Source organism: Saccopteryx bilineata, chromosome 3, assembly GCF_036850765.1.
Source record: "Saccopteryx bilineata isolate mSacBil1 chromosome 3, mSacBil1_pri_phased_curated, whole genome shotgun sequence".
NCBI lineage: Eukaryota > Metazoa > Chordata > Mammalia > Chiroptera > Emballonuridae > Saccopteryx > Saccopteryx bilineata.
The window spans coordinates 260,120,973-260,134,134 of NC_089492.1; the positions used below are offsets into that span (position 1 = coordinate 260,120,973).

A 13,162-nucleotide genomic window follows, 5' to 3' on the forward strand; every position below is an offset into this window, starting at 1 on the left:
ACTGAGGCTCAGAGAGGGGAAACTATTTGCTCAGTTCACACACATTGAAACTGGGCAGGAGATAAGACTTGAACCGAGGCCTGTGGTGTGGCAGAGCTGAGACCTTCCCCCACAGTCACAGCATCACCCCAGTGCCTGCTTGTACTGCTCCTCATCTCCATCATCTGAGGCCCTCTCAAGCCCCCTCCACTGCTGAGTTACTCTCATCTCCCTGATATTCCTGGCCTTTCTCACCTCCAGGCTCATAAATGTAGCATCTTCTGTAAGAAATGACCTTTGCCCCCACCCGTTCTCTATGAAAATGTCCACCCATTCTCTAGACATGGGTGCTGGCATGACCTCCGTTGGGAAACCTTCTTGAACTGCTCTACCCCTGGGCTGGGGGAGGTGCCCCCTCCAAAGTCCACCCTGACCCCCGACCCACTCCTCCAGTCACCCTTCACTGCCTCTCCTGGGACCCCTCCTCCAGGGCTTCAGCCCTGCTCCAGCAAGAGGATGGGCCCAGAAAAGTTGTCAGTGAGTGTGTATAGTTGGTGAGTAATTATAGTACCTAGGGGCTGTTGGTAACATGAGTGCCCAGGGAGGGAACTGTTCTCTTATCTGCCAGGACTATCTTGAGACTTAACTGATTTGGCCTTAATTGACAGGTGAACCAATGAAGGTCCTGGGTTACTCAGTAACCCTGCGTTCTTTAAAAGTCCCACGTTTTCCCTGTGGCATCCAGAGCCAGCTACTCCTGTCACGGGCACCGCTGCCATGAACACCTTCCTGCTCGCTGCAATCTGCCTCCTGGGGACCTGGGCAGCCCTGGCACAGGAAGTCACCGTGCCCGTAAGTTCTGACCCTACGGTGGTCCTGCTGGCTCTCTGCTCCCAGTGCACAGATCCTGTGTCCTGATAGAACACCTCCTCTTTGGGGCTGGAGTTGGTTTATGTGTGTGTGTACATTGTAACTCTTCCTCAAGGATCCCTCTCAGGTTGGCCTCATACATCTTTTGTCTCAAACTAGGTAGAAAGAAGGACAGCTATTCGGGGAAAGCAGGGGGGAATAGAAAATTTACAGAGGGTAGACATGGCAAAGCTCTGGGCCCACTGATCGCCTTCAGAGGAAGGGATTATTATCGCCTGTTCTCAGAGGAGGAATACTGAGCCTCAGAGATGTTCTGGAACTGGCTCTGGGCACAAGGTTGGGAAGAAAAAATGCTGAATGTATTAGCGGAAAGGGGACTAGGATCGAAGCAGGTTTATCTTGGGTCAGCCGGTATTGTGTGCGTTCTTGATGTTGTGTAGGAAAGATTTCACAACACGAGTCCTGGTGATTCCTTGAGTATGCTTATTAAAGCTGATGACAATGAAATAAGGAAGGGCCTGGATAGAAGAAACAACGGAGAGAACCTGGGGATGGGGTGGCTGCTCTGGCTCTCTAGAAGCTATGGGAAAGAAATGAGCCAAAGTGAGCATGGGCTGCTGTGTTAGGTTTGCTTGCTGGTTAAGAAGCTGGAAGCCCTTTGCCTGATTGGTGCATGAGGGCGTGGCTGCACCTTGTGTTCACGTCCCATGTAAGACTATGGGTGCTTGTGCTCAGGGGCATCGTGGATGGCGGATTGTGGTTTGCCTTCTCACCACTGTGTTGGGCCATTTTTGCTGTTTGCTTTGCCTGAGAAGAGGTTTTCCCTGCCTGTTTGCTTGCCCACTGTTGTGAGAATCTACTTAACAGTAATGGCCCAATGCTTTCTGGCTGCGCAGTTTCTCTACCGTCTGCCCAAGTTCAGTGTGGACCTGACCTGCTTGACCTCGGCCGCTGGCATTATAGTCACATGCAGTCAGAACACTGGGGAGTCAGAGGAAAGGGAGCCTTGGAGACACGTTTACGGGGTTACCCTGAGACAAGACCCACTGCACACTGCTCCCCTGGTAGCAAGTCTCCTGGGGACCCTCTGAGTTTAGGAGATGCAGGTCTGTGGAGTCAAGAGAGTGAGAAGACAAAGGGAAAGTGTGGGCTTGCTCCTGCGAGGGAGAGACCCCCTCCCCCACAGGGTCCTTGTTTTGAGGGTATTTAAAGGTTGTGAGCTTAGAGCTGGTTATAGAATGATCTCAATAGAATATTCATTAGCTTTCCCAGCTGTGCCCTTTCAGGGTCGTGGTCTCCAATGATTGGTCAGTGCCAAGATAGGGTCATCAGTCATTACAGGTGGTCCTGGCATCACCTGCCTGGATTGGCTGCTTTTCTGGGCCTGGAGCTGAAGTACAAGTGAGACCTAGATGCAATCTCTAAGAAGGAAAGGTCAGGGGAGTATACGAACCCCATTACCACTGATATGAAATGTCAAGGGGGCTAAACAGCATGATCAGCAACATGCCCGGGGAGGGAAGGCCACCCTGGGGGTGATGTTGGGGGCCAGTTGTGCCAATAGCTAGGCACCTGGGGCTCTCCGCCCAGTGACCTTCTGTATCTGGCTGTCCATCGCTGGGTCATTGGGTTCTGCTGTCTCAGCTTCCCCAGTCCACCTGCCAAGGAATTTTCCTACCTGCTTTCTGCCACAGATTCAACTCCAGATCTCTGTTCTCAGTCCTTACTCAGCCAGAGCTCGGGCCTGGGTCTCAGACCCATATGGTCATCCTGGAGGTCCTGACGGGAAGCTGTGCCCCCCAGTGTGGAGGCAGTGACAGGCCAGTCTGGCAGCCAGCAGGGCCCCACTCCCTATCACAGCCAGGCTCTGGGAGGCTCTTTATTGCTTCTCAAACGTCCACCAGGCTGCAGGTGGGAGCCCGTGCTGAGGATCAGCCCTCACGGCTGTCAGGCAGGGCCACGTGGAACCTGGTCCTGCTCCCAGCCTGTAACTCCCCCTAAACATCACCTCAATGGCTCCCTCATGTTGGGCACCTATTGTCTCTCTGCCACGTCATGTCCCTTTTCTCCACTCATAAATTGAGAGCAAAACCAGGATTCCTGCCCAGTGTCTGGTTATAAGTCTGAGCTGAACCACTTCATAGTGCCCTGCAGTGGAGCATCTGGTTCACATGTGCCACAAACACTGCTTGAGCCACTGGGGCTGGTGAGGGCCTGTCCTGAGAAACACGGTCAGGGAGCAGGCTGCAGCCTGTCCTCATTGTTGGTATGTGTCTCTCTCAGGATGAAGAGTTCTCCTTTCCTCTAGAGTTAGTGACGGATCTCCCGGGCTTTTGGGAGGTCGAGGAGCCCAGCCTTGAGAGGCAGAGACGGTTTGATTGGTCTTTGGTTCGCTCCTTCTGTGACCATCCTGATTTTCCCGAAGAACTCAGGCCTCTCTGCAAGGAGCTTGATGCCCAGGAGGTCCTCCAGAGGCTGAGTGAGTAGCCTGCTGTCTCATGGGTGGGGCGTGGGGTTTCCCTGATTGGAGGCAGTTGAAGGAGAGAAGTGCTCTGTTTGGTGGGATTCAGAGGAGGGGCTCTGCTCTGATTAGTATGACTAGAGGCTCTGTTCTGATTGGTGGGACTTATGAAGCTCTCTGTTGTAATTCATTCTCAGTTGTAATTGGCCAGGCTGACTTTAAGAAGGTCCTGGCTTTCACTAATGCATAGGTAGCACTGTGTCCTGCTTCATCCAGTCTTAGCGGTAGCTCTTTTCAGGATGGACTCACTGCTCTGCTTGGTTGGCTTGAGTGGTACCTGTGTCTTGGTTTGGGGCAGAAAGCTCATCTAGTTATAGAGGACGGGCCTGGGTTTCTCCTTGCCGATGTCCAAGCTCTGGCTCAAGACAGGCTGTTGGTGTTAGGGAAGAGAAGCCAGCTTTCATGGAACCCCATCTCTCTTGTCCAGAGACCATCGCCAAGGAACTGAAAATCGGAGTGCCCATACCCTGTGCCAATCCTGACTGTACTGAATTGTAAGACAGCAGGAGCTTGCTGTCTCTGGAACATCCCTGCAGTTGCTCCCAATGCTGGCGGTGTAATCAACCCTACCCCAATGGGGGCTTGAGAGAGCACCTGGGGAGACCCAACACCTGACCCCATCTACGCTGCCAGCTGCTTCTCCAACCTGCACCTAATAAACCAGATTTCAGAGTCCTCCTGGTGTTGCTTTCATTCATTCCTTCATTCCTCAGTGTCCTCATCACCCAGCTTCATGGACACCTACCCTGTGCTTGCATTGTCAGGGCTCAGTGTGCTAAGTGCAAGGACCCTGTACTCTCTGCAAAGCTACCAGAAGCCACACACAGACACAGAGAGACTTAACTTTCCAAACCACCAATGGAGTTGGTGGAACCTGTGCTTTCATTCCCATCTCCTGGAGTCACTGAAGTCTCTAAGTCACCTATGAACATAGGAGCTTTGCAGTCTATGAGATTGCTCGAGCTCTAGAATAGTCAAGGTAGCTCAGGGTCTGGCCCCCATGACCACTGTAGCCTGGCTTCCTGCCCTCCCCCCAGGCCCACACCCTGAGCTACAGCTCTCAGCTTGTCCTCTGCCCCTCTCCCCTCTGCACGGCTCCTTCCCCACTCCTGACCTCACCAACTTCCACTAATGCGCTAAAGCTCTGCTCCCATTACCTCCCTTAGGAGTCAGGCCTTTCCCCACCATCCCTGAGTCTTGATGCTCCCACTTTGTCCTTGGGGCTCCCTGGGCACTTTGACCACCCACAGCCCTAGCACAGCCCTGGCCGACCAAACATATGTGGGCTTCTGTTCCTCGGGAACCTCTCTGATCCCCAGATTGGATGAGATCCACCACATGGGAGATTGTATGTGGATGTAACACAGCACAGGAAAGCAAGAGCTACACTTCCATGTGCTGTGTGACGCTAGGAAACATGCTTTCCCTCTCTGTATCTTCATTGTCTCAGTGAAACTAGAATAAGTAATTGCACCTACCTCTCAGAATAAGGGAAATACTGCCTGCAAATGTGTTTGTAATATATGCAAAGTTCAGCTATATGCAAACATACAAATTCAATAAAGAGTAGAAACAAGTAAAGCATAGTAATGAGTAACAAGGTCAAGCTGAGAATGGTTCAGAGAGGGGTGAGGAGCTGAGGCATGGAGGGAGACCTGTCAGCAATGGTAGAGCGAAGGAAGGTGGAAAGCGAAGGCAACTTTTTGGGTTTTTCTTGGGTAGTTGGTGGGGGGCAGAGCACCACAGACTGACTGTAGTAGGATTTTCTGGGCTGCAGCATTCATGGGTGAGGTGTCCTACACTTCAGGGAAGGCTTTGTGAAAGGGGAGGGGAAGCAGCATTTGCATCAGCCCTTGGGATTTGCATTGGGTTGGATGGAATCTTAAACCCTGTGTGGAGACTGGAGGCAGAGGGCATGCCAGAATGTGCGGTGGTGCAGACACACAGAGAAGCAGGCAGGTCCAAGGCACCGGACCAGTTCAGTGGGATGAAACCGAGGGTCTGATGTCGTGTATGATTTCTGTTAATATGCAGCCCCAGCACGGCATTCAGTTTCTTCACAGCATGCCCTGTAAGCCTTAGTTCTTTTCCTTGCTAGTCGCTAACCCCTGGTGGTAACCAGAAACAATGGACATACCTTGAGTCAGGGCCACAAGTTATAGATTTCTGTTAAGCTAAAGCTCTCTCTTTTTTTTCTTTTTTGTTAAAGTGAGAGCAGGAGAGATAGTGAGAGACAGACTCCCACATGCACCCTGACCAGGATCCGCCCGGCTACCCCTCTCTGGGACTGATTCTCAAATCAACCAAGCTGTTTTCAGCGTCTGAGGTAGATGCGCTCAGACCAACTGTGTTATCCTCAGTGCCAGGGGCTGATGCTGGAACAAATTGAGCCAGTGGCTACGGGAGGAGAAGAGGGAGAGAATGGAGAGAGAAGCGGATGATTGCTTTTCCTTTGTGCCCTGGATGGGAATTGATTGTGTAACGAAATTAACCATTTCTGCTGGGCAGAAGCTCTATCCACTGAGCCACCAGCCAAGGTCTAAAGATAATATTTTTACCTAAGTTATATTTCAGCTCCTGAGTCCTAATTTGGACCAATGGCCTGGCTACTTTTCTATAAAACCATGCAGAGAGATGCCAGTATGTAGACCGGAGAGCTGTTTACAGGGCCCTGAACTCCTTAACGCGTTGTATTCAAGTGACTTTTGCCCTGTTTATCTGTAACTTATATACCATTGGGGAGGTCAGGGTTGTGAGTACTAGCGTCTCATCTCCCTGGGGGTGCCATCCATAATAAAATAGCCAATATTTCTCCTCTTCAGTTCTCAGTGTTTGGTCTGCTAGTGCTGGGTGGCCAAGCTATTTCTATTCAATAACATGGACAGGGTGCAGCGTGGGGCACTGGGTGAGTGTGAGCCTGAGCGTCCTTTGCAAACCGCACACCTGCCTCTGACACTTGGTTTCCTCAGCCGGAAATGGGGATGGTCGTGGATCCTGCTTCCAAGGCTGCAAGGGGTTTGGCTAGATGTGTGGTGGAGTAGAAGGAATTACTGCCTCCACACTCTCTGGTGGGAGGCCTGGCTGCCTGTTACTGTTTCTGACACTGTGGGCTCCTGGCCTGTTTACCCAGTTTCTTTATCTGTAAAATAAGGATGACAGAAATGGGGAGAGAGAGAAGGACAGATTCCACTTATAGAACTCTGAGGAATGAGGTGTTGTAAAAGTTTTATTTTTACCCCTAAATAAAATGTGGTTGAGTGAATTGATTGAAGTGATACAGGAAAAGGTGTTAGAGCTTTGCTGGTTGGGCCCATAGGGAGCACTTTGTTGATGCTACCATCATCATCATTATTATTATTATCATTTCTGTGTTGATAGGTCAGCCTTGTGCACATGGAAGATGCATGGCCTGTGAATTTCCTTCACTGCCTCCTCCCTGGGCAGGTGGGAACCCAGGCAGCTGAAGGGCCTGTAAGAGTTGAGGCCAGATAGCAGATGAGCTCAGCTGGGACTGGGGAGGAGGTATGGGGAGCCACGGAAGGCAACGGGCAGCAGCACAGCAACACTGTGGTATTCCCCTGGCCTGGCAGGTGTGAAAGCAGGGAAGGGAGGACACTAGCCTGGTCTGGGGGAGTGTGCTCAGGGCCCAGCTTGAGTGACGGTAAAGGGATGAGAGAGACCAGATGAACGCGGAGGCATTGCAAAGGCCCCGTCAATCTGACTAGTTGGGGGAGAAAGAGAAAAAGGATAGAACCCAAGGATTTGTGGCCTGGTGGACTGGGACACTGCAGGACTCCTAAACTGACTTGGGAAGTCTTGAGAGGCAGCTGGTCTGGGGGAATTCATCCTGGACTTGACCCTGGGTGTGCTGAATTCAGAAGGCCTGGCCCCTTTGTACCGGCTTTCCTCCGCTCTGGCTCCTCAGACAGAGGACAATGGAGGAGCCTGTGCCATGGAAAGACCTTCTCCAGGGATTTCCCAGCATGGCTCCCAGCCTTGAGTTAAGGCACTGAAGGCCGCGGCGAGAATGCGGTGGCATGGGGCCTGGTGGCCCGACATCACAGGGAGGCTGTTACGTGGTGTTTTGGAGCATGGGTTCTGGTCCAGACTTCCTGGGAAGATTCTTGCTTTGCAACTTTGCTGAGCCTGTCATTCTGGACAATCATTTCTGTACCTGGGTCTCCTTATTCATAAAGTGGAGATGGTAATAATAATAGTACCTGCCTCATGAGACTGTTGTGAGGGTTAGTGAGTTAATACATGCAAAGTGTTTAGAAGAGGGCCTAGGGTACAGCAAATGTTCAAGAAACACTGTTCTATTATTATTATTATTATTATTGTTATTATTATTGTTATTAATATTCTCCAGGGCTATCGGGATGAGAAGAGGGAAGAAAGAGCTATCTGAAACTGGCCAGATGGTCTGGGGGAGCCTGAGGAGGACAGAGCCTCAGGGTCAGAGGCTGAGAGAGCGGCAGGCCCCTGTTCTCAGGCACCCCAAGGGGTCCGCCTGACCATGAGCCTGGGAGAGGGCAATGCATGATCCTTCCCTCCACCCGCTCCTGTCCCAGCGACCAGAGGAAGCCCCCGCCCGCGACCCCCATCAGGACTGCCAAAGTATTGGCTCTGCAGCTGGGCCAGGCCAGGCCTTGAGCTCAGCTTGGGGCTAAGTGGGCCTGGGTGCTCCGTGGCTTCCCAGCTCTGTGACCTTGGGTACCTCCTCCCCTGCCTGAGCCTCACTCCCTGCTGTACCAGATAGAGCTTAGTGAGCCACCTCCTTGGAGACTGGAAACCAGGGAAATCCCTGACTCGAATCCCAGCTTGGTCCTCAGCGGCCCATGCAGCTTTCCAGGAAGTGCCACCCACAATTCCTGGGGATGAACAAATGGATGGATTCTGTGTGCAGGTGAAGAATCTTTATTTAGTGGCAGAGATGCCTACAGGGCCAAACTCTTCCAACTGTGTGTCCAACTGCTTCGTGCCAGATCCAGCCGACTCAGCCCTGGGAGGGTGGCAATGACCGAGGTGGCCAGGGCACTGCCAGAGTTTGGATGGGGGTGGGGGCTGCGGAGGCAGTGGTCTGAGCGGGCCAGGTGTCTGGGGCGGGCTCAGGGTGTCCGGGGCCGTCTCAGAGGCAGCCGGTGCAGGCAACGTTCTCACACATCTCACAGTGGCTGTCAGCAATGGTCTCTGGGCAGGGGGGAGAAAACCAGTCAGCTGATCCCGAACCTGAAGCACGTGTGGTCCAGGGGGCTGCTGGCCAGGTGGCAGGGAAGGCCTGCGTGGGAGAGGGCCTGAGGCTGGGGCTGGCCTCTTTCTCACAGAGGAGGAGCATAGCGTTTTAGAAACAGAGCGAGCATCTTGGGCTTAAGTCCCAGGTCCTTCCTAGCAGTGCCTGGCCAAGTCACTTAACTCCGTGACTGAGTTTTTCTGTCTCCTAAGTGGACAGTATCAGCCTGACGGGTGGTTGTGAGAAGAGAATGCAGGCAGAGGGACGGACACGGGGCCTGTCACTGGCTGGGTGCTCAGCAAACACCAGTGAGTCCCTATATTCTTCTGGCCGGCTCTGCTGCCTCCCTATGTTTCAGCCTAGATGTCACCTCCTCTTGGAAGCCTTTCAGACTCTTTATGACACCCCAGACGTGAGTCATCTCTCCTCTGTGCCCCACTGTGCTCCCCACTCACTACAGTCCGCACAGCACTACCGTGCTCTGCACTGCACTGCAGTCATTGCTTTGGGGGCCCTTGCCCAGGGCCCCTCCCCTCCCATCTATGAAGTCTTTGATGCAAGATGACCAACTGGTCCAGGTTGTCGGGAGCCGAGGGGCTTCCTCATACCCAACTTTTGATGCCAAAACTGGAGTGAGGGGTTGATTTCCTTGAATTTCCCTGTCCTCAGCCACGGAGTGCTTAATAGAAGGACATGAGGGGGAACACCCTGAGCCTGAACTGGGGTGTGGGGAGGAAGAGAACAGGGTAGGGTGCTTCCCAGGGGGAGGGGCACTCACTCAAGGCCTTGAAGATGCTGTCAGCTTCCCTGGAGGCACAGATGGGCTGGAGGTCTGGTGGCAGGGCCGGGTGGTAGCATGGGACGGGCAGGGGGCTCTGGGTCTGCAGGCGGGGGCTGACCACACCCTGCCTCTCCAAGTCATTCAGTTTCTTCACGGAGTCCAGCTGGACCTGGAAGCCCTGGTACTGGGGTGGGGGTTGGGGAGGGGTGAAGATGGAAGAGTATCAAAACCCAGGCTGGGAGACCAGTATTCCTCGGATCCCACAAGCCTTGCCTGTGCTTGGGAAAAGTTCAGGCCACACCTGAAAGACAGCTTGGGCGGTGTGAGGTGGTGTCTGATGCTTCACACCCCCGCGCCACAGGTCCCTAGTAACTACTAGATGAGGTCGCAGCAAGGCTGTGGAGCGCAGTGGTTCAGGGCCTGGGATCTGGAGACCAGCAGACCACATCCTGTTCCACACTCTGACCTCTGACCAGGATGAGCCTTTAAGAATAGCCCAACAGCAGTTTATTGTTATTGCTACTGTCACCGTCACCAAAGCCACAGGCATGCCAGCTGCCCACACCCACAGCCCCTGGGCTGTAACTGCATGTTAGGCTGAATCCCAGGCCCTGTGCCCCCTGTACCTCATGAATTCCCAGCATCCCCTCTCCATCTCAGCCTCCCACCATGCGAACTTTTAGTCAAAGGCTGTGCTGGCTGGAAGGACTCACCTTGATGTTGACTGACTGTGCGCTTTGCAGAAACACCAGAACCACAGCCATTCCGGACAGAAGCCCTGCCACAGTCCCGCCACCCATCCTGCTCCCTTTTGTGCCCTGCTGCCGCCGTCCACCCAGCTGCACCTGCTTCCCTGCTTAGCAGCTTTTATAAGCCATGCTGTGGCACCCTGGTCACTTATTAACCGGCCAGCTGGGGTGGGGTTGACACCTGGCTGGCTTTGTGACAGCTTAGAGTCCATTCCCAAGAAGGGAATGAAGGCAGGGAGGCCCAGGGCACATGTGTGTCAAGCACCTGCTGTAGGTGGGGCTCTGTGGGAGGGCCTTGAGCCACTCCACTTTCCTTCACTCCTCCAGACACCCGAAGGAGTGAACTGATAAGGAGACCACTTTATACACAGGGACAGTGGGTCTCTAGAGTTCATGTGACTTGCCCCAGGGTCAATGGCAAAGCAGAGACTTAGGTGTCTTTGCCCTAGGTCAGCCCTTGGTTCTTTTTGTTGTTGTTGTTTGTTTGTTTTGCCCTTAGTTATTCTCTGGGCAAAAGATGCAGACAGACAGGTTGGCCCAGGGCAAGGGGGCAGATACACGGCTGTTTGTGCCCCTAGGTCCACATCTCTTCCCCCTTCTTTCCAGCTCTACTGAAGGACCATCCTTCTGATCAGTTGGGCCCAGGCCCTCAGCCTGCCTCTGCCTGCACCTCCTACTGGTGCCTGGATGTCCTCAGGACCATGTCTGACTCATCACCTGACCCGGCCTTCAGAAGCCAATAGCCTCACCCAGCATGGAGGAAAGAGCCTATCCTTGGAGACAGCTTGACTCGGTTCAAAGCCTGCTGCAGCCGAGTGATCTTAGACCTGTCACATCATCTCTGACTGAGCCTTAGTTTCCTCTTCCATCCGACGGGCAGAATGCTAGAACCTTCCACCGGCGGTTGCTGTGGGAATGATGGGGCCCGCTGGGCTCGCCCTCTCTCCTAAGGCATACGGCCAGGGCAGGGTCCTTAAGCTCACAGTTACTTTCTAGGCAATGGGAAACCCACGCCTGCATGGTTGAAGGTTGGGTCAGGGACAAGAGGTAGAGTCCATAAAGCATTATCACCACGGTCTGCCCAGGCTGCTGTAAACAGTACCTGTGCCAGGCCTCAGTTCTGCTAGGCACTGAGCCTGGTATGCGGTAGACACCCGTGCATGTCACTGAATTGAACCCAGAAAGCCCAGCTGGGTAGGAAAGGCCCCTGCTCCTAACGCCTCAGCACGCGCCCTCAGGGCAACTCTGCTCGCACAGGCTGCTGTTCCCAGGTGTTCACTGGGGCAGCCCACCTGCCCTGCCGGCAGTGCTGTCTCCTTTCTTTCATATCTTGGGCGAAATGGAAAAACGCTGGAGTGAACTTAGGTATTTCCTGTCTTGCTTTGAATCCAGACTTCAGCCTTTAGTTTTTAAACTGATAAGAACAGATACTACACTTGATCTTAGCCAAAAGGCCAAGAAGCGATAGCCTTTAGTTTTTAGAGTATGAAGAAATTAATGAATTCTTACGCGCTTTCTCATCTCTGAACTGAAAATAGGCATCAGTCACAACAGCTCGTGTTTCTTGAACCTGCCTGTGTGCTAAGTGCAATGCTCATTTACAGGCATGATCCTGTTTAAATCTACAAGATGGGGGTCATGGGTGTGTCCATTTCACAAATGAGTGACCAAAGGCCCAACAAAGTCAAGCACCATGGGTAATGTCACTCTAACCTAAAAATAAAAGGCCTTTCAAAGTGAGGTGCAACAGCATTTATTTGAGATTGAACAATAGTTATTGGGGAAACACTGATTCAGGCAGAAGCCCAAGTAATGTTCCCACCAGGAGACAAAGGCCAGGGGTATTTACAAGAAAAGGAAGGTGAACGATTACATCAATAGAAGGAAGGCATTTCTATGGGTGCAGGTAATATAACCTAGTTATATGAATTCTAAACAATGTTTTTAATTTTCAGTCTGGTAACCATCAGCCTGGTAGTCATAATATCTACTCTCGTGCTAGCTTTGCAAACAGTTCTTTTGGTCACAGCGTTGCATTAGGCCCAGTTCATAGGTTGTTTTGTCATGCTTTAACATTCCGAAAATCTGAGGCATAAGACACGTAAGGCCGTTCCTCTGGCATGATGGCAGCTCTGGCCCCATTTTGAAGTGGCTCTGTTTATATAATTTTTTTACAGTCGCTGTGAGAGTAAGAGGGATGAGCAGGTTTTATATCTGGAATTCCTGCCTCTGCTCAGCTTATGGTGTTTTAGAAAAAGGGACTTAGGTCTTGGAGAGAAGAAGACCTGGGTTTAAATGATTTCTCAGCTGTGTGATCTTGCATATGTTACGTAGCTTCTCTTGTTTCTTCACCAGTAAATGAAACAATGAACAACCTCATAGTGGCCGTTGTGATGACAAACTGAAAAATCTGGTCCCAGCGGAGCCTGTGACTGGTGACCGGTGCGTGCCTGGCCTGTGGGGGTCGTTCGGTAAGTGCCCGTTTCCCTGCCCCTCCTTCTCCATGGAGATCTCCCCGCACGCCTCATCTCTGAACCTACAGCTGGAACAGCTCTGATCTTAGTCTCGTGCAACCCGAACACCATGATGTGCCATCGGTCCAGATCTGGGTTTTGACCCCCTGTATGAGCTTGGGCAAGTGACATCCCCTCTGTGATCTCAGGTTCTCATTTGTAAGGTAATAATCAGTTTCCAACTTTATGTCATGAGGCCGCTTGACTCCCAAGATCCTTGCTCAGCCTCACTGGCCCCACACCAAGGGACAAAGAATAAAGTTGTAGGATTTGGGGGTCCCTGTTGCCGTGGTCTCTTTCCCTTCTCCAACTCCCAGCCCCTCCAGCCAGGGCCCATCAGGTGTCACTCTTTCCCTGGGAACAGTTGCGACTTTCTTATCTCCCTAACATGACTCAGAATCGTATTTCAACCCATATCCTCCTAATTGCTCATGAATGACCCACCATCCATCAAAACCACGGACACAAACCCTTGTTGCTGCACCCACCGAGCCCCTGTGAATTGATATTTCTCAGGAC

At 52.4% G+C, this 13,162-nt stretch overlaps 2 protein-coding genes and 1 pseudogene across 2 annotated transcripts; 1 reads left to right on the forward strand and 2 right to left on the reverse strand.

The window, feature by feature from the left end:
* The first annotated feature begins 695 nt into the window (after positions 1–695).
* LOC136329113 (guanylin-like) lies at positions 696–4,035 on the forward strand. Its single transcript, XM_066265056.1, has 3 exons — positions 696–831; positions 3,133–3,328; positions 3,798–4,035. The coding sequence occupies exons 1-3, from the start codon at positions 757–759 to the stop codon at positions 3,866–3,868; spliced, it is 342 nt and encodes a 113-aa protein (XP_066121153.1). The 5' UTR covers positions 696–756; the 3' UTR covers positions 3,869–4,035.
* Positions 4,036–8,264: 4,229 nt separating this feature from the next.
* On the reverse strand, positions 8,265–10,233 carry GUCA2B (guanylate cyclase activator 2B). Its single transcript, XM_066265057.1, has 3 exons — positions 10,095–10,233; positions 9,379–9,565; positions 8,265–8,560 (listed from the first exon to the last, which is right to left on the reverse strand). The coding sequence occupies exons 1-3, from the start codon at positions 10,179–10,181 to the stop codon at positions 8,499–8,501; spliced, it is 336 nt and encodes a 111-aa protein (XP_066121154.1). The 5' UTR covers positions 10,182–10,233; the 3' UTR covers positions 8,265–8,498.
* Positions 10,234–11,493: 1,260 nt separating this feature from the next.
* On the reverse strand, positions 11,494–11,596 carry LOC136332514 (U2 spliceosomal RNA; annotated as a pseudogene).
* Positions 11,597–13,162: the final 1,566 nt, after the last annotated feature.

Bases quoted from the DNA above. Each gene is read 5' to 3' on its own strand.
- LOC136329113 (XM_066265056.1), top strand. From the start codon at position 757: ATGAACACCTTCCTGCTCGCTGCAATCTGCCTCCTGGGGACCTGGGCA. The intron at 832-3,132 runs GTAAGTTCTGAC...TGTCTCTCTCAG, and splicing joins CACAGGAAGTCACCGTGCCC to GATGAAGAGTTCTCCTTTCC. The intron at 3,329-3,797 runs GTGAGTAGCCTG...TCTCTTGTCCAG, and splicing joins GGAGGTCCTCCAGAGGCTGA to AGACCATCGCCAAGGAACTG.
- GUCA2B (XM_066265057.1), bottom strand. From the start codon at position 10,181: ATGGGTGGCGGGACTGTGGCAGGGCTTCTGTCCGGAATGGCTGTGGTT. The intron at 9,566-10,094 runs GTGAGTCCTTCC...CCCCCACCCCAG, and splicing joins CACAGTCAGTCAACATCAAG to TACCAGGGCTTCCAGGTCCA. The intron at 8,561-9,378 runs GTGAGTGCCCCT...CCCCCTGCCCAG, and splicing joins CAGCATCTTCAAGGCCTTGA to AGACCATTGCTGACAGCCAC.